General features: G+C 42.8%; 1 protein-coding gene across 1 annotated transcript in view; it reads left to right on the forward strand.

The window, feature by feature from the left end:
* Positions 1-26599, forward strand: part of LOC138983114 (adenylate cyclase type 1-like) — a 169858-nt gene that overhangs the window by 121340 nt on the left and 21919 nt on the right. Inside the window, exons 5-8 of the mRNA XM_070356523.1 lie at positions 9487-9614; positions 10749-10907; positions 11324-11465; positions 17228-17238. Of these exons, the coding sequence (XP_070212624.1) occupies positions 9487-9614; positions 10749-10907; positions 11324-11465; positions 17228-17238 (440 nt within the window). The remainder of the gene's footprint in view (positions 1-9486; positions 9615-10748; positions 10908-11323; positions 11466-17227; positions 17239-26599) is intronic.

Below are 26599 nucleotides of genomic sequence, written 5' to 3' on the forward strand. Positions count from 1 at the left end.
GTAACATTTATTAATGCAACAATGTTAGCACTGCTTTTGGGTCGTTATAAGTACAACAGGCTCACGTTCGGAATTTCGAAACATCACTTAATACTGTCGTTAAGTTGATTTCTACGCGGATGCCATCATGGATATGTGTGTGTGTGTGTGTGAGTGTGTGTGTGTGTGTGTGAGTGTGTGTGTGTGTGTGTGTGTGTTTGTGTGTGTGTGTTTCTTTGTGTGTGTGTGTGTGTGTGTGTGTGTGTGTGTGTGTGTGTGTGCGAGCGTGCGTGCGTACGTGCGTACGTGCGAGCGTGCGTGCGTACGTCCGTGCGTGCGTGCGTGCGTGCATGCGTGCGTGCGAACGTTTATGTTTGGATGTGTCTGTGTCTTTGTGTTTGTTTATGCGTCTTAGTGCAGACATGTCTGTGTTTGTGTGTGTGTTTTTTCCATCCAGATTTCCATCGGTTTTCTTCCCTGGGTGCATGAAGACGCAGCCTTTACCTTTTGCAAAATGTCCGTGATGTTTTTGTTTTCTGTCAGGGCAAAATCCGTCCGAATGACGCAAGCCAAATTCAGTGCACTGACAAATCTCTGTGTGCGAACTGAAACTGCATTAGCAGCTTGCACATCCAGCTTCTAAAATATCGAGGCAATGTAGCTGAGTTATCTTTGAGTCCATTCTGTTCATCAGTGAAAGAGGAAAGAAAGAAATAAAGGACAGCAAGACAGATAAAACGAAAGAAAGAAAGAAAGAAAGAAATGCATCAAAAACAAACTTTTCAACAACTGTTTTTGCTACTCCCCATCCCTCTTCCGCCATATTTTCAAACCTTCAGGGCAAAACCAAAAGAGCAGAAGAACACATAACTCCTCCCCAAAACTGTCGAAACTGATTAAAACATTTAAAGTATCGCCCATACACCTCTCGTTCCCCTCCCCTCTCCCTCCCCCTTTACTTCCATCTCACAACTTCCAGTTCAACAATAAATAAATAAAACGGCAAACGCGAGGGGAAAGGGGGGGCATTGAGAAAAAGGGCACACTTTCCTGCAGCAAGTGACGTTACGCAATTCTATGCCATATTTGAAGTTGGAATGATAGGAATGGAGATTTGGGCAACATTGATTTAGCGAGGCCGAAGCCAAAGAGTCAGGGCGTTTTAAAGAGGGGAAGCCTGGAATTGCTGTTTGCTCGCCGACACTGCAAGGATTGAGCTGCAATGGGACCATGTCTATTGACCTGTGCACGGATTCTCACGTCATGCGTCCTTGGGGGGTAAAGGTGTGTGGGAGGGGGGGGGGGGGGTACGGTTTTTTCATTCTGGTTTTCGAGGGGGAGTGGGATGGACAAGGGAGGAGATGGATGAGGGGCAAAGGGATCAGGAAGAGGAGAGGGATAAGGGATTAATTCTAGAAAGAGAATGCTGGGGCAGGGAGTTGAAAACTGTAGGGGGGGGGGGGGGTGTGGTGTTGGTTGTGAGAAGGGGTGTCGATGGAGGCGAGGAAAAGTATGCCAGAGAAGGGGGTGGGAGGGAGGAGGGGGCGGGGGTTGAGATGAGGGATGTCCATGTGATCAACGTGTTCTGCTGTGCCGGTGACAGAAAAACACAAACTCAACGCAAAATGCCAATAATATTAAACAGTTTCCGATGTATACTTAGGCCAAATAAAAATATACGTTGATTTAGGGTAACCCGACCGACCCTGTTTTTTCCCGCCGAAATTAAAACTTTTTTTTACATTTCTCACAAAAAAACCACGCTTTTTGCACATTTTGTGAACCATAACGAGACTAAGGGAAGTAACCTCCTTACCCTAAACCAACATTTTGTGTGTGCGGCCTTATGTACTTCATCAAGACATAATTATTTCTAGGCGGAGACGTGAGGCAAGGGAGACAGGGAGAGGAGGGAGGGGGGATGAGTGGACACAGAGGGTATCGATGTGATTGAGAGTTAAATTTGCTTCACCTGTAAACGAACGGTCCCATAAACGCCAGAGATGGTCGACGTAAACTGAGGAGAAACTGTGGGGCCCACCGGAGTCCTTGCGGCGAACTGCAAACTTCGTCACGTCAACAACCATGAGGGTCTAGCATGGCAACGGGAACGCAGAAGAAGAAGGTCCTGCATAAACCAGTTGAAATCTACCCAGGCTTTCACATGGCACAAATACCAACAACCATAGCCTGGCTCCTTCGTTTACGGAGTGGACATGTTTTGCTGAATTAATTTCTCAGATTGCTACAAGTGTGAGTCATGAAGTCATTTCATCAAAAGTGACCCACTCTATACAGAAAGCACTTTGGCTGTTGACTTTTGATTTGTGTCCAAGTTCAGGGATGACTTTTTCCCCATGAAAAAGCCTGACCACATCTGAGATCGTGAGCCAAATCTTTTTCGAGGCGAGGACTGTGAGCCGAATCTTTTACGAGGCGAGGACTGTGAGCCGAATCTTTTACGAGGCGAGGACTGTGAGCCAAATCTTTTTCGAGGCGAGGACTGTGAGCCCAATCTTTTTCGAGGCGAGGACTGTGAGCCGAATCTTTTTCGAGGCGAGGACTGTGAGCCGAATCTTTTTCGAGGCGAGGACTGTGAACCAAATCTTTTACGAGGCGAGGACTGTGAGCCAAATCTTTTACGAGGCGAGGACTGTGAGCAGAATCTTTTTCGAGGCGAGGACTGTGAGCCGAATCTTTTACGAGGCGAGGACTGTGAGCCAAATCTTTTTCGAGGCGAGGACTGTGAGCCGAATCTTTTACGAGGCGAGGACTGTGAGCCCAATCTTTTTCGAGGGGAGGACTGTGAGACGAATCTTTTACGAGGCGAGGACTGTGAGCCGAATCTTTTTCGAGGCAAGGACTGTGATCCCAATCTTTTTCGAGGCGAGGACTGTGAGCAGAATCTTTTTCGAGGCGAGGACTGTGAGCCCAATCTTTTACGAGGCGAGGACTGTGAGCCGAATCTTTTTCGAGGCGAGGACTGTGTGCCGAATCTTTTTCGAGGCGAGGACTGTGAGCCGAATCTTTTTTGAGGCGAGGACTGTGAGCCGAATCTTTTTCGAGGCGAGGACTGTGAGCCCAATCTTTTTCGAGGCGAGGACTGTGAGCCAAATCTTTTTCGAGGCGAGGACTTTGAGCCAAATCTTTTACGAGGCGAGGACTGTGAGCTTAATCTTTTTCGAGGCGAGGACTGTGAGCCCAATCTTTTTCGAGGCGAGGACTGTGAGCCGAATCTTTTTCGAGGCGAGGACTGTGAGCCCAATCTTTTTCGAGGCGAGGACTGTGCCGTTTAAGCAAAGCTATCTTGCATTTAAACCCCTGCAGAGTTCACGCAGTGCCATGCAAATGTTCAGCGCTACGTGCTTCGGAGAGGTCGAATTTTACCGTCGGTGATATTCAATTACACTATTCAGGCTTTTTGCGGATATTGCCACTTCTGTGGTTGTGGGTGTTGGTGGTTTGTTTTTGGATGGCGTATTTGTGCACGTGACTCCCACTAATCCTTGTGGTCGTCCCTACTGTCTGCTCTCTGTCTGTCTGTCTCATTGTCTAACTCTCCCTGCCTCTCTATCACTGACTGTCTGTGTCTTTGTCTCTTGCTCTCTCTCTTTCTCTCTCTCTCTCTCTCTCTCTCTCTCTCTCTCTCTCTCTCTCTCTCTCTCTCTCTCTCTCTCTCTCTCTCTCTCTCTCTCTCTCTCTCTCTCTCTCTCTCTCTCTCTCTCTCTCTCTCTCTCTCTCTCTCTCTCTCTCTCTCTCTCTCTCTCTCTGAAGTTGATAACCATAAGGTTTTGGGAATAACCATTGATAATAATCTGTCTTGGTCAAAACATTTAGATACACTTTGTAAAAATACTTCCAAAAAAATATATCAGTTATCAAAAATTAAACACTTTCTTGACCTACGCACACGGAAACTGTTTTTTCAGGCATATATTCAATCAACTATTGATTATGCGTCCACAGTGTGGGACTCTGCAAGTGCAAACACTTTGAAACACTTGTGCTCTTTACATAGACGAGCTGTAAAATTAATTCTTTTAAAAAATGCATCTCTCTCTATGTCTGATTATAAAAAATTAAAGATTCTTCCTATCAAATCACGATTCATCTATAACAAAGGTGTAATGATGCATAGAATTATGTCAGGGAATGCACCTACATTCATTGCCTCAGATTTCAAACTGAATAATTCAATAAAACTAAACAAATTAATTACCCCAACCCCTAGAATTGACCTTTACAAATCAAGTCTTTCTTATTCTGGCGCCTTATTGTGGAACTCCATTCCTGATTTAATTAAAATGCAATTCAGTGAAACTTCCTTCAAAGAAATGTATATGCTGTTTCTCTTGGAAACAAGTAAATAATTATGTGATAATAATACATCATTGCTTGATATTCATAATGCATTTTGAATGTCTTTTTAACTGTTTGACATGTTAATTATATACATTGTATTGTAATTAACTTAATTTCTATTTCTTCTTGTTATTAATCGAGTTACCCTCAATGGGCGAGGGCCGGACGAAAAAAAGCATGTATATTTTGCTTATTCTGTTACCCTCGATAAATAAATAAAGTTCAAAGTTCTCTCTCTCTCTCTCTTTCGATAGAGATTTGTTGAAGTTGTATTCATCATTGAATTATGATATTAAAAAAGTGTTCAGCTTGTTTTTAAACATGGTAAGGGTTTTAGTTTGCATTGTGTTAAGCGAGTAGGGTAAAAGCACTCAATCGTGCAAGCACAACATATGAAATGGTAGGCTATAGATTGGCTTCTACTCTCATATTTTACCCCCAGCCATTCTCCAAGGCTCATTATCGCTTTTTCAAGAAGAAAAAAAACCCGAAGCCCCGGCCATTATTTTGTGTGCAGTGCAATGCAGTCAGTTTAGGTTTTCTACAGGTAAGACGGAAGCCAAAGGCCATCAGGTAGGAGGAGCAGGGGGGGGGGGGGGGGAAGCGGATATTGCCTCTTTTGATGGGTTCGCCCCCTGCCGGGAGTGAATGCTGCTAAACTCGAGTGCCAGCGATCAGAAAACTCCGGAAAATTCTGTGACTGAATGGAGTTGTGCTATGCTAGTTTTTTACATTTAGTCAAGTTTTGACTAAATTTTTAACATAGAGGGGGAATCGAGACGAGGGTCGTGGTGTATGTGTGTGTGTGTGTGTGTGTGTGTGTGTGTGTGTGTGTGTGTGTGTGTGTGTGTGTGTCTGTGTCTGTGTCTGTGTCTGTGCGTGTGTGTGTGTAGAGCGATTCAGACCAAACTACTGGACAGATCTTTATGAAATTTGACATGAGAGTTCCTGGGAATGATATCCCCGGATGTTTTTTTCTTTTTTTCGATAAATACCTTTGATGACGTCATATCCGGCTTTTTGTAAAAGCTGAGGCGGCACTGTCACACCCTCATTTTTCAATCAAATTGATTGAAATTTTGGCCAAGCAATCTTCGACAAAGGCCGGACTTCGGTATTGCATTTCAGCTTGGTGGCTTAAAATTAATTAATGACTTTGGTCATTAAAAATCTGAAAATTGTAAAAAAAAGATTTCTTTTTATAAAACGATCCAAATTTACGTTCATCTTATTCTTCATCATTTTCTGATTCCAAAAACATATAAATATGTTATATTTGGATTAAAAACAAGCTCTGAAAATTAAAAATATGATCAAAATTAAATTTTTGAAATCAATTTAAAAACACTTTCATCTTATTCCTTGTCAGTTCCTGATTCCAAAAACATATAGATATGATATTTTTGGATTAAAAACATTCTCAGAAAGTTAAAACGAAGAGAGGTACAGAAAAGCGTGCTATCCTTCTCAGCGCAACTACTACCCCGCTCTTCTTGTCAATTTCACTGCCTTTGCCACGAGCGGTGGACTTACGATGCTACGAGTATACGGTCTTGCTGATAACATTGCACTGCGTTCAGTTTCATTCTGTGAGTTCGTCAGCTTGACTAAATGTTGTATTTTCGCCTTACGCGACTTGTTTTCTGTTGCGGGGCTGGTTGCATGGTCGAGTTTTGTCGGCTACGCACAGTACTGAAAGAACGGGTATTAGATTTTTTCCTTTAACATTTATGAGGAAAAGACCCGAACTGAACTTGGAAGTTACAGCGTGGTTGAATGGAGTCGTGCACTGGCTTTGGGTTTGGTTGCATGATTGTGTTGTGAAGGCAACGCATGAAATCTAAGACAAAACAGGGTTATAGTGCGGACAAAACACACACACACACACACACAAACAAACAACCACACACACTACCACACACACACACACACACACACACGCAAACACACACACACACGCACACACACACACACGCAAACACACACACACACGCACACACACATGCACATACACACACACACAAACATACATACACACATCACGATAAGTACCACAAAATTATGCACACACACACACACACACACAAGCTAACACACACACACACAAGCGAACACACACACACACACACACACACACACACACACACACACACACACACACACACACACCACGTTTAGTACCCAATAAGATTATAAACGCCCTTTCCGCCATGTTTTTCTTTAGGACCGCTGGACCAAGGCCACAGGGATGTGACGGACTCATGAAAGCTGATTGTTGTGAATCTAAATCTGTCTATTTCCGAATTGCTACACAACTGGTTGTTACCTGGAGAACTGTGTTTTGTGCTAATGGTAAGCGTCTATCAACTGGCTTCGTAATCATTCAAATGCAGGTATTCTGGCTTGTGTATGAAAAACGCAGCTTTGTCACCGATATTTCTTCTTGTGTAACACATCCTCCCTCCCCCTCTCCCCCTGTCTCTGTCTGTCCTATTGTCTCTACCTATCCCTGTCTGTCTCTGTATCTTCACATATATGTGAATATCTGGATTTGGGAACGTTAGCCGTCTATCTGCTTTGGGATGTTTGACTTCTCTCGCCAATAATAATTAACAGAACAAAAATGATGAATTTCCGAGCTCACATTCATCTCCAGGGTACACATTTTCCTTTCTCCTTTCTGCATGTTGCCGCATTTTATTCTCGCTTCTCTTCCTTACTTTACTTTCATCGCAATGCTCAACGTCATCATCATCATCTTCGTATTCTCCATCATTCTGACACGTTGAATCATCAATTATACTGGAGCATTACCCACAGAACATCCCACTTCTGAGTCATAACAAACATCGCTCAAGTTCACTTGGTCTTATAAAAACACATACAAAAACACCTGTGCTCTTCTCCTATTTTCCCACACTTCAAAAGCTGAGGAGAGGTGATAGCAGTAATAAACTCGTTACAAAAATGTCTTCGACAGCTGCGAGCGAGTGTTCAAAACCGATATGGAGAAAATAACTATTGCAGGGGGTAAATGCTGAATTAAGCGGTGATAGAATGTGTAATATGCCCTACGCCTTACGTTTTGCCGCGAAGGTTTTGTGTTGGAATGTTGGATGCTGAAACATCCAATAGGAATTTGTGTTTATTTTGTGTTTTCATAGCAGGTTGATACTTGGCAGAAGATTCGTGCTTCAAACCCGTTAGAATTGAGAATGAAAGATGGCGATGATAATTGATCTGCCGTTCTCCCAACGTGCAGGGTGATATTAGGCAAATCAACCATTCATGTTTAAGTAGCAACAGATCCAATAAAACGGAAAACACAAATACAAATTAGAACCTTTCCTTTCGAATGGACGACTGTGTGTTTGTTTTTAAAATATTCTTAACGGCAAGAAAGGAAGGTTGTTGGAACGTTTGTTATTGACAAAGCAATACATTCACAGATATTTCGACCCAACGGTCTTTTAAGTGAACAGACAAACTAATATAATAATCTGTGAATGTATTGTTTTGTCAATACAGTAGAATCCGCTTAATAAGGCCACCTCCGTGCAGGACAAAAGTGGCTTTATTAAGCGGGTGGACTTATTAAAAGGATCTCAGGCAAACAGAGCAAATAAAGCAAATAAAGCGAAAAAGCACTCAAATCCAAGAGGATTTAATACAAATAAGCAAATAAAGCAAAGCGCTGAAATCCGAGAGGAAAATACATGTATCTGATACGGTATGGTCATGGAGACGTCATCATCAGTCTTTTCCAAATTTGTCAGCATCCCACGGGAGACTCCCAGAGTTACAGCACCTTCCGACGGGCGTTGTGGCGGGGTGGTAAGACGTCGGCCTCCAAATCGGAAGGTCGAGGGTTCGAATCCCGGCCGCGGCCGCCTGGTGGGTTAAGTGTGGAGATTTTTCCGATCTCCCAGGTCAACTTATGTGCAGACCTGCTAGTGGCTTATCCCCCTTCGTGTGTACACGCAAGCACAAGACCAAGTGCGCACGTAAAAGATCCTGTAATCCATGTCAGAGTTCGGTGGGTTATAGAAACACGAAAATACCCAGCATGCTTCCTCCGAAAGCGGCGTATGGCTGCCTAAATGGCGGGGTAAAAACGGTCATACACGTAAAATTCCACTCGTGCAAAAACACGAGTGTACGTGGGAGTTTCAGCCCACGAACGCAGAAGAAGAAGAAGAAGACAGCACCTTCCCTGACAGAGACAGACGGCAGCGCTCTGAACTTCTCTAGGATTGCCATCTTTTCCACAGTTGTCATGTCTGTCCTCTTGCGTTTGGTGGCCATGGTTGCTTGTGTCCGGATTTCAAACTAAACCCCTTTCTATCCAAGAATTGTTGGCAGTGACAGAAATGCGATCATGAACATTCACTCACATGAACAAAAACTTCTGTTTGAAGCTGTTTACGACCACTGACTTTTCACATCTAACGCGAGCCCAAAAGTGGCTTTATTAAGCGGGTTGGTGGCCTTATAAAGCGGGGTTTTTTTTAAGCATAAAACATAGGTGAAAATCTGTGCAGCCAGAAATTGGCCTTAAAAAGCGGGTGGCTTTATTAAACGTGGACTTATTAAGCGGATTCTACTGTAACAAACGTTCCAACAACCTACCTTTCTTGTTTTTTGATTCTGAATTTCAGAACGTTGGCAGTCTCTTTGTTTTTGGATTTATTCTTAAAGGCATTTATGTTTTATAGTATTTTTGGCGTGAACTTCCAGCTAAATGAAAGGACGGCTTTTCCAACACGAAGTTAACCAGGCAGAAACAAGTCCGAAGGAACTGCATCAGAAAAGCATGTAATAGACAATCATTGAAGTTTTCGCATGATTATCAAACGTTTCAAGCGATCCTGTTAGAACTGACGGTTCGTCGCGTGGGCCATGTCTTGTTCCCTGAGAATATGGACATAAAGACACTCCGTAATTGAGCTCGCGGTTGACTCAGCAAAGACTTCTCGAAGTTGTTATTTTTGGGCGTAAATTCAGTGCAGCGATATTCGTGGAGTAGACCTCGCAAAGTCGACTTCGCCCAATAATTAATATCAGCTCGGGCTGTAAGTGTGTTGGTGTGTAGTCGTGTCTGTGCATATCAATAAACAGCTTTGTTGAAACCCTGTGTGTTTACAGAACAACCACTGTCTGCGGATCAAGATCCTGGGGGACTGTTACTACTGTGTGTCCGGTCTGCCCGAGCCTCGCCAAGACCACGCCCACTGCTGTGTGGAGATGGGACTCGACATGATCGACGCCATTGCGTGAGTTACACACACATACACTCACGCACGCACGCACGCAAGCACACACACACATACACACGCACACAAACACAAACGCTCGCACGCACGTTTGTACGCATACACACACACAACCACACACACACACACACACACACACACACACACACACACACACACACACACACACACAAACACACACAACTCATCACCCCTCAACCTTCCTCCCATCCGTTCTTCCCCACCCCCTCCCCCCTTCTCATCTGATCCCCTCGCAGGAATGCAAGTTACCATTAGGAAGTCAACAATTCCTGAGTAAAGAGAAGATTTTTTGTCTTTTAAAGCACCCCGGAGGTTAAAAGAAAATCATCGCGTAACCCTTGCAAAAAGTCGTGGCCACTTGGCCTTTATACAGACTTTCGTGATCTTGAAGAGCCTCGCCTTTCTTCCATGATACAAATATTCGGACAGAGGATCTCAAACTTTTGCGACATGAAAGGGACACAATCAAAGAAATTGGCTGAAGTAGGTGATTTCGAATACATAAGGACAACCATGTAATTGTCGACCCTGTAACTGACGATGCTAAGATTTAATATTCATACATGCATAACAGGTTACACCTACTTCAGCTATCATTAGTTTGGCCCGCATGTTCTGGCGTCACCAAAAGCGATCGTGTGGTTTTTTTCTCTCTCCCCTGTGCAGACCTTTTGTTTTATAAAGCATAAGTCCCCTCCTCCCCACACACACCCCTTTCCCCGCACACACACACACATACACTTGCTTAAATTTGTAAGCTTTTTTTAGTTAATGCTTATGTAAAACATGTCTTATGATAAGAAATGTGCCATGATCAAGTAATTATCGAGGCTGGAGTACACGCGAGAACATACGACAACATACAAACGCAAACACGCATGAACATGCACGTTATTATATTGTTTTTATCGTCATTACATGTATTCCTCTGCTCGAGTCAGACAAATCGTTCATCATAGAAGTATAGTGTGCAGTGATATTCCGCTGTTGTGAATGATCAAAGCCTCTTAGTGTTAATTCTCAGATAAAAGTGAACTCTTATTTTAACAGTTGATAACATGACGTTGGAAAGACATGGGACGTTTGTAGCAAACTCTGCTGTCTCCTTTTCAGATCTGTTTGCGAGCAGACGGATGTTCTGCTCAACATGCGGGTAGGGCTTCATACGGGTGGAGTACTCTGCGGAGTCCTGGGCCTGAAAAAGTGGCAGTATGACGTATGGAGCAATGACGTCACTTTAGCCAACCAAATGGAAGCTGGCGGCATTCCAGGGTTAGTATCATAGAGATAAGATTTATAATTATATCACACCAAGACTTTTACCGTTCTGTTAAGTTGGTCAGTCTTTTTCTTGTCCGCTGTCTATAACAGCTGTTCGTTTTCTGTTGTTGTTGTTGTTGTTGTTGTTGTTGTTGTTGTTGTTGTTGTTTTTGTTGCTGTTCTCTCGCAAGAGGAAAATGTTAAAGTAACAAGCAGAATATAATCACAAATATGAATGAATAAGAGAACAATCAAGAAATCAACAGCAATAAGTAAAAACGACTTGTGGCAAAACAAAACAAAATCTTTATTTTTAAAATGATTGTGTGTGTGTGTGTGTGTGTGTAACAGTCATCACAGGTTGTGTGAAGTCCAACAGAACCAGCTGAGCAGCCTGTTATTTTAACACTGACCTTGACCTTGAACAGGCGCGTGCACGTGACGAGAACGACCTTGGACCACCTCCATGGTGACTACGAGACGGAAGCTGGGAAGGGGGGAGACAGGAGCGCATACCTCAAGCACCACAGCGTGGACACTTACCTTATCAAGCCCAAGCATCCGAGAAAGGTTAGTCCGTTTGTGTGTCTTGTTATTTTTTATTATTTTCATTTTTATAGACTTTTTTTCCACAGTTTGTTCTCTTCTGTTTTCTCTTTCTGTCTTTCTTTCCTTTCCTTTTTTTCTTCAGGTTTTGCAGGTCTTTGTTTGTTTTTGTCCCCCCCCCCCCCCCATTTTGACCCCATATTGTTTTCATTTAGCATGTTTTAGCACGTGGTTAAAATTTGATTTGGTTTTTCAGGTGCATGGATGTGGAGGGGTTGTAGAGTTTCTCTAAATGTTATGGACTCTAATTTCAGCTATGCATCTTGAGAAGTGTCGATATTCATATAACTGAGAGAGCTGCTGTGTACTGATAGAAAAACCCATAACCCCATTTACATTTGTGAAATATGTCACCTTTTGTTTTGTTTCAACGCTGCATAATAAGAAATTTCGTTATTTGCGTGAAAGAAATGTTGTGCTATCAAGGAGTACTACAGAATACAATAAATACATTTAGTTTGTGAAAGTAATATATTTAACGAACAATATTTACTAGTTTGAAATTTAAAAAACAAACAAACTTGTCAGCGTTTGCTTGTGTACTTTTTTTACCTTGTTACTTTAAAAAAAAAGTATTCACAATGTTATCAAAATTTACTAGGCATTGTGAACGTATTTGTCAGTAGATAGAAGCATGTTTCTCTGTTTATATCGACAGGGAACAACCTTAAATACGTAAAGACTAACCTGTCCTTATATATTCAAGTTTATATATTAGCATGCCATTGCCCCTTTTTGATAGTTTAGTGAATTGTTTTATGTTAAAAGTGTGTATGTTTTCCAGTCTTTTGCAGTTTTAGACAGTGCTGTTTTTTTCTTGTATACATTGCCTTTTTACATGGACGACAAAGCTTTGACTCATATTGATGACTTGTTTTTGTCTTTATTTTATCATTATCATTTAGCATGGTTTGAGCATGACCAATTATTTTACAGCAGGTTTTATTTTTCGTAGCTGGCAGATACCGATGTCCTCATAGAGAGACGGAAAAGGCCTTGGAAAGTAGGTCTCGATATGTGTATTCCCGTCGTTTTGGTTGTAACTTCTTGCACAAAGCAGCATTGTGTTGTGAACCACTTACGTGGCGTTCTCTTTGTATTTGACGATCCGTTCATATTCTCCGTGCTAAAAAAAAATAAATAAAAAGATTAACGACCTATTAAGTCGATTAAGATCTTCTCAGATCAGGCGGTATTCTGCGTGTTCAAAAAACATTTGCCATCAAAGTGCAGACAAATCCAATAACTTCAAAGCTGAAGTTTAAAACTCATCTTCTGTTGTTCGCACGAATCATACTTCACGGGATTAATTTTCAAACGAATAATTATTGGGGTAACTTAAGTTACTAACAATGACCCTTCGTAATCTTTGTCTTCGGATTTTGGTCTCTCATTTCCCAGTTTATGTTAAATGTCAAAACAAAAACGAACACCTTTGTCTTTTTATCAAACAGTATTGTGTTTAATTTTGTCAGCACTGTAAGTACTCAAAGAAAATACTCAGTTTTGTGCAATGTATGTGTTCTGTTGTAGTCTACGCTTATGTAAATGTTGCAATCGGTGTTGGCGCTTTGAAATTGGTCAACTTAGATTGTTTTTCTTTTCTTTTATCTTATTTTGAAGGTTGTCTCCTGCTAATTATAAGCGGGTTGCACGGTATACAGTGTCGGATGAAACTGATGTAGCTGCCTACATGATAATTTAGTTTGCTGCAAGGAGTGGGCGAATGAAATTGCGAGAGCGGGTCAATTCATTTATTTATTTACTAGAATTTTGTTGGTTTACAAGTGTGTTTGTTTTTTTAACAAACATCATGTTCTCTTTTTTTCTCAAGTTCGTTCTTTCATTTAGCCGTTGCAATCATACAAGAAAACATCTTTGATGAAGAAATAGTTGAAAATGTATCTGCCATCAAGAAGCGATGCCGCGACACTCCACTCTATTGGACAATATAAATCGACCACCATGTGCACATGGTGGTGTCCTTACTAGTATATTTTTTTCTGCTGATATGACAAAGTCATCAAGACAAACTTTATGTTCGACGTTCTTTGTCATTTCATAAGGAGACATACATAAGATGCCATTATTCGCATTTATGGCGTCTTCTTAAGCTTGAATTTAGCTTATTTTTTGACGAAATATATTTCTCTTTAGATTGGAGGGTCCAGGCGAGACGTCTTGGTTTGTTGAAACGATGTATCTCATCAAGACCCTTTGGGTGCAAAAAGGCAGCGACGGTATTAAAAGAAACACCCCATCACCCTATGCTCCTAACTACCGTTGGCCACTGTTGGCATGTGGTGAAATCATGACACAGGCTCTGTATTTTCCCGCCATGTTCCTCAAGGGAATTTACTCTCGCCGCTACTTTGTCAGGAGAAGGTAAAGCCGAGTCATTTTGGTTTGGGTAGCCTTTTTGTTTGTCGCGGTGTGCCCTGGTATCCGCTGGGACAAGAAAGAGTAATTGGTTCTTTTTCCCGGCGCCTAAATCAAGAGGGGAATGAATGTAAAAGAAGAAAAACAAGTAGAAAGGGGGAAGACCAAAGCGTCTGAGTTATGGAGGCAAGGGCATTGATAAGGTATCGGGCTCGTGTTAGGCGGGCGCAGTGGCGTTGTGGTAAGACGTCGGCCTCCTAATCGGGAGGTCGTGAGTTCGAATCCCGGTCGCTGCCGCCTGGTGGGTTAAGATTGAAGATTTTACCGATCTCCCAGGTCAACTTATGTGCAGACCTGCTAGTGACGTAACCCCCTTCGTGTGTACACGCAGGCACAAGACCAAGTGCGCACGGACAAGATCCTGTAATCCATGTCAGAGTTCGGTGGGTTATAGAAACACGAAAATACCCAGCATATACCTCCCCCGAAATCGGCGAATGCTGCCTGAATGGCGGGGTAAAAAGTTAACGGTCATACACGTAAAAATCCACTCGTGCTAAAAAACATAAGTGGACGTGGGAGTCTAAGCCCATGAACGAAGAAGAAGAAGAAAAAGAAGAAGGGCTCGTGTTAGTTTACTGGCCTGCTCCCGGGGGCGGGGAGGTCTTATTGCCTGTTTCGTTCCTTGCTGTATTCTGTCGCTTTACGTTATACTCTGAATTAGTGCTGAATGGACGAGCGTGTTGGATTTGTGTTTGATGTTTCACATTCATTGAAGATTTGAATATCGAATGGATAGGTAAGTCGACTGGAAGCTGGACTTCAGCATAGCACATTCTGACTGAAGTGATGCCTTTAATTAAACGCACGTGCTGTCCTTGCCTGAGAGAGTCTGTTTGGAAGAAGAGGTTGGGACTAAGGAGAGAATCGTAGAATTTTAACACAATCTGTTTTGGTGTTACCAAACCTTCAGAGATCTGGCCGCAGACGTAAGAAGGGAACCTCACTGTAAGCATTGTTCAGAGTGCAAGGTTTCTCGAAAGCAATCAGTTTTCAAACCCCTTGATTTAAAGTCTTAAAACTGTATTAAAGCGGTACTTTGTGCAGGAGCTTAGAAGGTTACTTGTTCTAATTGAGTTAATCTCATTCTTTCGCCATATGATGCAATAAAAAGTCACGCTCGTCGTCCAATGAACAGATTGAAATGTACATTTAAAGATACAGTCCTTCTAATGTAGTCTATCGTGTCGTTCACAACAGATCTATCAAAGTGGTTTTTTAGTAGGCCAAGGGCGTCTTTTAACTTAAAACACACGCCGAAATGCATCGGCCTGGTTACTTTCTCAGTAGAGTTGGAATGTGTTGTTGAATTCATTTAGTTAAATAATCAGCATCAACATTAGACATTAATTAACACACACATGATCCCAATATGAACAGACCGCAGCGAGGCTGATGATTTTTGGTATGTGTTCAATATGGCAGGATTGTCTCATTCCATGTACAAGCATTGACAGATCTTTGACAGTTGACGTGATCGTTCACACGGGAAGGGGTGTGTGTTTAAAGTTGATTGACGAAAGTGCTTGATGCGTTTGGTATGCAAGTAAGAACATTTAGGCGTTGTCTAGACGACATGGCGTGGGTTTATGGGTTAACCTTTTGCCACCAATGCCAGACCGTACCGTAACATACAGACATTTGGCTCGATATAGGTACCAACATTTCTTGGCACGCGTTCGTCATATTTATCATTCGTCGCGTTGAAACAAGAATTGCGATGGTAAGAACACCCATTCTGGATGTGATTTTTGTTTATGGGAAGCTTTCTCTAATGAAAATGATTAAAATGATTAAAATGAACATCGTCGTCTTCTTTGTCGTCTTCGGCGCTACCATCGTCGTCGTCATCATCATCATCATCATCATCATCATCATCATCATCATCATCATCATCATCAATCTTCTTCTTCTGTTTTTAAGAGTGCAGCTGTATGTGATTCTGTTTTTTTCCCTTCCTTTTTTTTTCGGGTTTGTTTTCTTCAGTATCAACGTTTGATTCTTGGTTGGATACCATGGGTTGACAACTTTCGCCATATCTACCATCAGACCACTGATGAGACTCATTAGAGTCGAAACACGTGTCTGGTCACGGTAGTAAAACAATGGTCCTCCTCTGGACTAGTTCCCTCTGTTGATACTCTCCTTTCGGGGCAGATTCTCTTTGTGAAACTCAGTCCCGTCCGAGGAGGGTCTGATTTCCCCAATAGGGCTGTCTGTGAAGGGACACATTTTTTTTGTTTCCTCTCTCTTTTGCTCTGCTAAGAGATTTTAACAAATCTCAGAAGAAAGTCTCTTCTGACTTTCAATTGTTTCTTTGACAACTTCTGATATAACGCCTATATATATCTTTGATCTCCCTCTCTCTTCCCCACTCCTCTTTTGTCTTTCGCGCTCTCTCTCTCTCTCTCTCTCTCTCTCTCTCTCTCTCTCTCTCTCTCTCTCTCTCTCTCTCTCTCTCTCTCTCTCCCTCTTTCTCTCTTTTTATATCTCGCTCTGTCTTCCCACTCCTCACTCTCTCCCCCTCTATGTCTCTCTGTCTGCCCCCTCTCTCTCATCTCTCTCTCCCATCTCTCCCCCATCTCCTATCCCCCTGTCTCTCCCATCTCTCTCCCCCCCCCTCTCCCCTCCCCCCTCCCCCCTCCCCCCTCTCTCTCTCTGTCACTCCTTGCCCTATGCCTCGCTCGATCTGTTGGCAGCCCGAGATGTTATCCGGTGGTTTGGGTGTTTAGTCTGATCGGTGCCTGTGTTCACCGCTCGATGTCAACCCACGCAAAAAGAGCGCGCAGGGTTTGCGAAATAATGGCTAAGCGGCAGCCAAGGTCGCAAGAGGGAGAAAAAACTTGTCGGATTGCAATCAGGTTTTGTTGTTTTTTGTATGTGTGTGGGTTTTTTCCGGTGATTTTTTTGGAGGTTTCTGACTCGACCAGGTTGGGGTTGTTTTGGTTTTTTTTGCAATGCACAGAGTTTAACGCAGTGCGATGTTAAACTGAAGAGGAAGAATGAAAGGAAGGGCTTGGTTAGGGTACAAGATACAAGATACAAGATACAAGAAGTTTTATTGTCCTCATCAATACAAGGAAATTTGGCATGTGTGTGGCAAGACATGATACACTGATACATAGACATTTACAAAACACAACTGAAGTTCAATATCAGCACACCCTTACGCAAGATACCCACTACTTCAGACACACAGGCTACATGTGCCCCTCGGACGTACGCAACCCACAATTCACCCAGCCATACAGCTCCACATGCACTTACTAATTCATGCAGCACTCTAGCACCCGGTCATGTACAACTCACACACTGGAACCGTCATACGGCTACATATTGCATTATAACACCCGCACAAACATTACAACCTCAAACATCGTACTAGATCTACAACTGACAAGCATACATCCACTATCATGCACCGAATACATCATCATACATTACATCGTAACATATTGCATTATAACATATTGTGTGGGGGCTCCCATGGGGTCGCCTTCACGCGGCGGGAGCGTTTAAACAGAGCTACCCCACCCCTTTACTTCTCTTCTTTTGTCTTATTTCTGCCTTACCAGTCCTTTCACCTATATTTCCTTCCAAGAAAACTCTCCCTACTATTCCCTGCAGTTTTCCAATTCTTTTCTTGTTGTCTTATTTCTACCTGACTGGATCCATCACCTTTATTTCACTTACCAAAAGTCTTCTTTTCCACATCCTTATTTCTCTGCACCCCGCATGTCGTAAGAGGCGACTAACGGATTCTGTTTCTCCTTTTACCCTTGTTAAGTGGTTCTTGTATAGAATATAGTCAATGTTTGTAAAGATTTTAGTCAAGCAGTATGTAAGAAATGTTTAGTCCTTTGTACTGGAAACTTGCATTCTCCCAGTAAGGTCATATATTGTACTACGTTGCAAGCCCCTGGAGCAATTTTTTGATTAGTGCTTTTGTGAACAAGAAACACTTAACAAGTGGCTCTATCCCATCTCCCCCCTTTCCCCTATCCCATCTCCCCCCTTTCCCTCGTCGCGATATAACCTTTGTGGTTGAAAACGACGTTAAACACCAAATAAAGTAAAGTAAAGAAAGAAATTGTGTGGGGGAGTGAGTGTATCTATGTATGTGTCATTCTGCATGTCTGTCCGTCTTTCCGTCTTTCTGTACATCCGTGTGTGTGTGTGTGTGTGTGTGTGTGTGTGTGTGTGTGTGTGTGTGTGTGTGTGTGTGTACCCCCGTTTCCACAGGTTTGGTTGCCTAAATCACCATAAGGCAACCATCCACACGTGGATGGCAACCTAAACTCTGGATGACAACCTAATTGTGTGGATGGTCGCTTCATTTAACACCGTTAAATTGACTTTTTTGACGGAAAGAATGTCATAACAATGTTCAAAATGACATTCTTTCCGTCCTCTATAGGCGACGAAATAGGTCAAATTTTGTGCATTTTTTAGTGCAAAATTCTTCGATGCCGGAGCGAGTACTGCACCCAGTGCTGTTGTAGTGCAAGTGCACTAGAAAGGCACTACACCCAGTGCCGCCTCTTAGGTAACCATCCACACTTTAGGTACGTGTGTGTGTGTGTGATTATATGTGTGTTTCTCTGTGTGTGTCTGTCTGTGTGTCTGTGTGTGTGAATAAGTGCTTGTGTGCGTGTGTGTGTGTGTGGCTGTCTGTCTGTCTGCCTGCCTACCTCCTTGTCAGTGAGATGTCCCGATGAACAGGGGAGGGGGTCGAGGGTGATTGTGTTTGTGTGTGCTTGCGCTTGCGTGCTTCACCCATGGTTATCCCTGCGACTATGTCTTTGGCCGTATCAATGTCCTTGCTCCCTTCGTTGGCTATTTTGGACAAATGGGAAAATCCCTTTAGCTGCGGTGATTGAAACCCCTTGCGCGTTTATCAAGGGCACATAATTATGGCCATGGAGAAATCGAATAGGATCATTTACGACTTTATCACGGGCACATAATTATGGCCATGGAGCCAACGAATGAGATCATTTACACCATTAGCAAGACGTCATAATTCTATAGCTATAGTCACAATGTCATTAGTCAGACAGCCATTGATTGAAGGTCTTTATGCAAGTCTTATGGTCATACGTGTAACTCCGTTGGGTAACAATGAGATTTAGTGATGAATTTAGCAACGAGGTGTATATAGAGAATACTACATGGCTTGCTGTGTCGTACCAGATTTACACCAGTTGTTTTTTTAAATATTGAACTGCGAGCGAAAGCGAGCTGTTCACTATTTGAAAAAGCAACGAGTGTAAATCTGGTACGACACAGCAAGCCATGTAGTATTCTGTTTATCCTACATACTGTACTTACGTGTATTTTACTGAAAATGTCCTGCAGTCGAGGCAGCTAAATTGAAGACGCTTGTTTTGGAACCTCGATCTCTTCTAAAGCCTCGTGCAATCTATTACGTCAAAGTAAAGAAACGTCACTCTGAGAGTGTGGCGTGACATGTTAGTTCTAAAAATTCATCGAGGGTAATTACCGAGCGCAATTTTTTTTCTATAATGACGTTTGTCTCGGTGACTTTGGCATCATAAGCAGTGGAAAAAACAGGTCCCTGTCTGACTTGCTTGACATGACCTCATTTACATGATATACACACGTGTGATTTGAACGATTATTATCTCACGGGTGTCTCTCTCACCTATGTAGGATAATGTATAGTATAGTACATGTATGCATGACGTTGCCTTTGACGAAACAGCGCTAACGGGATGTTATCTTCTCTTTCTGTAAAGCTTCTTCACATGTGTAGGGATTCTTTTATGTCATCACTCGGCTCTACTCCTGAGAAAGTAAGCCTACATGTGGTAGCTGAAGTGATTTGAGTTAGCATTCATCGGGATAAAAGTGCTCCTGAGCTATCACAAAGAATTCGATAGAAATGTCAAGCTTTTTTTTTGGGTCATTTTCTGCCGTCAAGGGTACCGATTATGTAGGGTCAGTCGATCTCTGTCTCTCCCTCTGTCTCTGTGTTTCTTCATCTCTTTGTCTCTCCCTTTCGTCTGTCTGTGTCTCTGTCTGTATCTCTCTGTCTCTGTCTCTGTCCCTGTCTCTGCCTCTCTTTCTGTCTCTCTGGCTCTCTCTCCCTCTCTCTCTCTCTCTCTCTCTCTCTTTCTCTCTCTCTCTCTCTCTCACTTTGTGTCTCTGTCTCTGTATCTGTCTCCCTCTCTCTCTCTCTCTCTCTCTCTCTCTCTCTCTCTCTCTCTCTCTCTCTCTCTCTGTATGTCTGTCTGTGAGGCTGGCTGGCTGGCTGACTGGCTGTCTCTCTCTCTCTCTCTCTCTCTCTCTCTCTCTCTCTCTCTCTCTCTCTCTCTCTCTCTCTCTCTCTCTCTCTCTCTCTCTCTCTCTCTCTCTCTTTCTCTCTCTCTGTTATTAACGCAGCGGTGCTTTTCAACTGTGGCAGAAATCACATTTCCAGCAATGGCTCATCATATATAAGGTGCATAACACTCTTATTAATAATAAATGAATGTTCGGCGGTTGCCTCTGTCGGCAGGTGTAAATATGATGACCTAAGGGCTGTGTTTCGACAAAAACAATTCGCAGCCTGCGACAATGTTTATTTGTTTTAGTTTTCGTGGAAGTGGTTGGTGTCTTGCTTTAGGGGTTATTCTTTCGTTTTGTCTAATAGTTGTTGTTGATGTGTATGTGTTGGTGTTGTGTGTGTGTCTTGTCAGGTATTATTTGTGTGTGTGTGGGGGGGGGGGTTGCGTGTGTGTGTGTGTGTGTGTGTGTGTGTCTCAGATTGCAGCTGACGTATCAGCGATCTGTTCCGTATTTGCCAATCAAACAGCTGTCGTTACTTTGCTGCAGCCAATCACTCGCCATGATCAATCTCGCCAAACAAACACACGCGATTAAGCATGTTGGCCACACAGGGGCGGATCAGTTGCTTTGTAAGGGGGGGGGGGGGGGGCACTTTGAATCGAAAGTGAATGTGATGGGCGCGAAGCGCCCGAATTTGCTAGGGGGGTCCGGGGGCATGCTCCCTCGGAAATTTTTTTTGCCCAAAGAAGCAAAATGGTGCCATCTGGTGCCATTTGAACTTAGAAATGGTCATAGAATCAGCATAGAAAAATCTTTTTTTTTTCTTCTTCATTTTTTTTTCGGGGGGGGGCACGTGCCCCCTGTGCCCCCCCCCCCCTCGTCCGCCCCTGCCATACTTCTTTGCTGTTTCACTTTTTCATTTCGAAGAGAGAGCGAAGGATACAGCACTGTGAACCGAAGACGCATTTAAAAAGTCTAGGGAAGATGCATGTACACGATACACATATTATGTATGTTCATACTTTTTCGGCATGATCTAGTAATCTCTAACAAATACTATTAAGCCTGTTATGCATGGAGAGTGGGCGACGACTATGATCAAAACCTCCCATTGACAAATTAGAAAAGAAAAGCATGTCTGCTATATTAAAGGCACACTCCTTCCGATTTACACATTTTGGGTCACCGTCTCAGTGTTTGCCATATGTTTTCACATAGGACAAGACCATACCTCCACTTGGTCACATACCAAAGCTGTACAGCCCGGCAGCTCTCTGAGTACAGTGACAATATTTTTAATCAATTAATTTCGTAAAAGCTACAGTGGCTTTTGGGTCATTCTCAGAGTCATGGTCCAAAAGCGTGATATTATCACATAGTCATTGCAAAATAAAGTTCAAAGAAAATCGTTGAAAACTTCATGTGCAATATAATAGGGTGTGATAAAACTATAAGTGGACAAAAAGCTCAAAGAAAGTTGTTGGTTTCCCTTATATGGAGCGGCAAAGTACGTAACCGTCGAGGCATTGACAATTTGACAGACAAGGAAGTAAAACTGCAAGTCTCGCGCTCAATAACTAACCATTTCTACTGTTGTAAGCATTTCTGGTTCCAGGCTCATGACAGTATAAAATTGTGTGCAAGCAGTGTTTTCAAAATATTGTTCATTATTTAATTAGATGCAAAAATGTCTTGTTCGGTCGAGGCCAAAATGTCTGACACCACGACCTCCTCTGAGATTCATGTTGCAATTTCCGGCAAACAAAACTATATATTTAGTAACAAAAGCTGTGTTTGTGTAGCAGTCATGTGTACAAATAAAGTGTCCCTGCGAGGTAGATCCAACACATTGTTATTGTGTGCCCATGAGTGGTTATCTGTGCCGGGTAATTCCTGACACGATGCCTCGACCGAACAGCAAAGTTGGGCCCGGTCAAACTACTGAGTAAAACAACGATTTAAAAACAAAACGAATACTGTGATCATACACATGCGCATAATCTGTTTGTACCTGTACACTTTGTTTGCACTCTTCACTCTTAGTTTACTGGAAATTAAACGTCTGTTTTTCGTCAAATGAGGAATGTCACAAAATGGCGGCTTCAATCAGCCGATGTTCAGCAAACTAAAATGTCAAACAAATTAGCACAAAAAAGTAGTCAAATTTGGGTTGAAAACATATAAATGTATTCTCTGAGACACAATACAGAAACAGCATATAGTTGATTTGATAGAAAATGATGGTTGTATTCCTTTCATGAAGTAGGTCACCCCCCTCTGAGACAGTAATCAAACGAATTCTTCTTCAAAATAGTCTAACTCGCCACAGCAAGCAGTCAGGGTGTTGAGTTTTGGTATGTGACCCAGTGGAGGGATGGTCTAAGTGCATGTAAAAGCCTATTCAGTTCTGAGATGGTGAGCCGAACTGTCGAACACGGGAAGGAGTGAGCCTTCAACACCCAAGAACTATTGTCCCCAACCCCCTCCCCTCGCAACCCCCACTCCACACCCTCCGTGCACGCAATCCACTGAGGGCAGACTTGTTGCAGAGATTGATGATTGATGCCTGCACAAAGATTAAGTGTCACCCTGACATTTCAGTTCAAAACGATTACGCCTGAAGCGATGCTTGATATAGACGGCACTTTCGATTGCTAATTTGTGCAACTTCTTACTCAGTTCAAAAGCAACACGCACTTAGTTGGTCAAATTGGCCTACCATTCATTTGGAGGGGAGGGGAGGGGAGGGGGGGGGGGGGGGGGTGGGGGTGGGGGGGGGGGGGGTATTTGCTCCTGGCTATAGAACTCGAAGCAGAGCAGACAGATATAAACTATTGGCTGAAATAAAGTTCATTTTCAGATGTGAAATTAGTTCAATATGTTTTTGTATGTGCGAAGTTTGGATTCGAATGCATTGCCAATCTCGATGGTTCATTGACACATGATTAGTTGGCTGATGTTCTTGTTTCTGCGATTGGTCACTGGCCTTTTTATAGGAGTGGACGCCGGTTCGGATTGTGCCATTTCTGACATTTCTTTCTACGTGAGCTCTCCTTTGTTCTGTCAATATTGATTTTTCAAAGTTCATGAGCTGGTGGTCACATTTGAAATGTAAGATACTCGTTTTGTAGGCTTCTTTGATGTCTCCCCCCCCCCCCCCCCATCCCCCTCCATTTTTCTGTCTGTCTGTCTGTCTGTCTGTCTGTCTGTCTCTCTCTCTCTCTCTCTCTCTCTCTCTCTCTCTCTCTCTCTCTCTCTCTCTCTCTCTCTCTCTAAAAAAACCTCTTGCGTGTCTTATTTGGCTCACGTTGACCTCGAGTCACGCTCAGCAAATTGTCTTTGGCAATGTCTGGCGTGGGTTTTTTTTAAATCCAAAGAGCTTGCCTGCTCAAAATTGTTATCCATTCGGTAACAGATAATTTAACGTGATGTTATATCAGTGTTTATTCTGTTCACAATAAAAGCTGTTGGGATTTGATTTGTTGCTTCTGTGTGCTATTTTTGTCTCTAGTGACGTCACGGTTCCATTTGCGTTAATGTCATCAAGTGCTGGTTTTTACATTTCGTTTCTGCTGTTTGTTGTCTTTGATTCACGCGGAAAATCGGCTAAAAAGCTTCACTGCCTTTTGGAAATGGCTTTTTCTGTGATTCGTCTTCCTGGTAAAACTGTCTGCCTGGGAGCATGGCTTAATTAATGTACAGTAAATACTGCATATATTTTGCTGGTATAAAAAGGAAGGAAACTGCTTCGTGAGTGGAACAGTGGACACTGAAAATCTCTTATCACTGCGAAACATGTGGTATTCTCTGGTCCTTTCAGTGTAGTACTAGTAGGTATATTTTAAATTCCCTGACCTAACGATCACTTCTCATTATATTGAACCTGACGTCATCACATGTAACACACACGACGTTGCTGGCCTAACAGTCTCTAGGATTAGCTAGTGGCAGCTGGGGATATTCTTCTAGCGATGGAGACGATGCGGTATGGACTTTACCCCCCCCCCCCCCCCCCTTATCTTAGCAACCTGTCGGATTGCGATGCGGTCTGCCATGTCTGATATTGCTATCACTTCCATTACATGACATGTGTACACGACACTTCTGGGGCGCGTGTGTCATGGTCGGGAGTCTTAGATGCGAGAAACGCAAACTGATTTTGTCTTTATTTTTCTTCCTGCTTTTGGTGTTTGTCTGTCTGGCTGTCTGTCTGTCTGTCTGTTTGTCGGTCGGTCGGCCATTTTGTCTGTCTCTGTCTGTCTGTTTGTCGTTCTTTCTTTCTGATGTTCTACCTTGTGCAGGGTGCACGATTTTCGGTATTTTCTTGGTGATTTGTCTTCTTCTCGTTCACTTCTTCTTCTTCTTCTTCTTCTTCTTCTTCTTCTTCTTCTTCTTCTTCTTCTTCTTCTTCTTCTTCTTCTTCTTTATCCCCCCTCCTCCTCCTCCACCTCCTCCTCCTCCTCCTCCTCCTCCTCCTCCTCCTCTTTTTTTCGGTCACTCAACTCCACCTTGAATCTGACCCTTCATTATCGTTTTCAGCGTCGTCGTTGTTTTCTTCTTTTTCTGTTATTGTCTCGGGAGTAAGAAGTGTTCGAGGGAAGGTGAGTACCCGGTATATTGTAGCACCCTTGTTCTTTGCTGCACCAAGTGTGTTGAGTCTGCGCATGTAAGAACCCAACAGATGCCTCAGGTGAGATAGGGCTAACAACCTGTCTGGGAAAAAATGTCCCCAGTTCTAGGATTGTGAATTTGAACCCGTTAAAGTTGTATTGTTCGTAATTTGACAGCGACGAAAAAGGACGATTTTGACTGTCACACACGTTTTCAAATTGCTTAGATTTAAAGCAGCGTAACGGGAATTTTGGACGTTTTTAGTGGGAATAATGCGTTAAAGTTAACGATGAAGTTGACCATGTGCAGAACTTTCCAAACGAAGAGTCTTTTCTTTAGTTACGAAAGAAAAGGTATATAATTGAAAAGTGTCAAAACCAGAAGACGTTTTAGAAAATGATAATTCAAACTTATTTTACAATATTGTACTTATTATTTGGCTAAAAGAATTACTTACATAAGCAGATATATATATGTCTCGACATGTATTTCTCTCTCTCTCGACTGTACACAGAGATAAGAACAGCCTCGCTTTCACCTAGATCCTGCCTAAAAACAATGTTCAGACCTCATGTTCAGACTCGGCGTAATGATTCCGAAAGGACTACTTTTTAGCGGTCAAGTTCAGTCGTCCGCATACTCGAAAGTGAAAAAAAGATGAAACGTTCTGCAACAGTATCGGAGGATGAACTGTCGAAGAAGAAAAAGAATCTCGTGCCAACCACTACGCAGAAGACCATCCGAGTTGTCCAGAAGAAGTTCTGAAACACGTCACGTTCCAAATCAAAAGACGACATTCTATTCTCTTACGTCACTATTCTTGGTTTACGGTACCATTCGGCGGCTTTGCTACGAGTATGCCATAGTCTTGGTTGGCCGAGACCTTGAGGTGGAATGCGAGTGATTAGGTTTGTTGATTTTGCTCGGAGAAGTGGTCCGTGTTCAAGCAAGTTTCTTTCTTCTTTGAAAACAAAAACCCTAAGACCAGTGAATGTCGAGATATATATGTTAATTGGATCTGTGATCCAAACATGCCTTTTGGTCAATCTCGATGGCAGTTTATTCCACTCGCCCTACGGGCTTGTGGAATAAACTTCCATCTCGATTGACCAAAAGCCATGGTTTGGATGTGGACAGGGTTGTTCTGGGCTGTGTGAATCTGGGGGAAGATGAGCAAGAGAGGAGTTGTCTTTGTTGTTAAGAATGTTGCCTTTTCCCTGTGAGTGAGTGAGTGTGTGTGTGTGTGTGTGTGTGTGTGTGTGTGTGCGCGTGTGTGTGTGCGTGTGTGTGTGTGCGTGTATGTTCGTGCATGCGTGCGTGCGTGCGTGAGCGCCCGCCCGCCCGCCTGCCTGCCCGTTTGTCTGTCTGCCGGTAAAATCTCGATTCTGAAACGAATCTGGCCGATAGTGATTGCCATGCTTGATGTTACACAGATGGATGTAATTTATTGTTTGACGAAACTTAACGCATGTGTGTATATTTGTGCATGTCGCATTTTTTCTGAGACATATTTGCATGATGACAAAACGTATTCATTCCTGGCGTGTTCGTATCGATAGCCGTGCCGTTGTTAATCCAATGTTGTGTTTACCCGTCACGTTATCTGAGGTTTTGACGTCGTTTCCTGTGTTTATGTTATTGACTGAATGTGGAGATTTCTATTGCAGGAAACCACAGAAACCTGGTTAGGACCCATGTTCATCTTCATCTTATAGAACAAATATTATTAATTAGAAAAAAAACACAGTAAACACCAA

The sequence above is a fragment of the Littorina saxatilis genome, linkage group LG12, assembly GCF_037325665.1.
Source record: "Littorina saxatilis isolate snail1 linkage group LG12, US_GU_Lsax_2.0, whole genome shotgun sequence".
NCBI classification, from domain to species: domain Eukaryota; kingdom Metazoa; phylum Mollusca; class Gastropoda; order Littorinimorpha; family Littorinidae; genus Littorina; species Littorina saxatilis.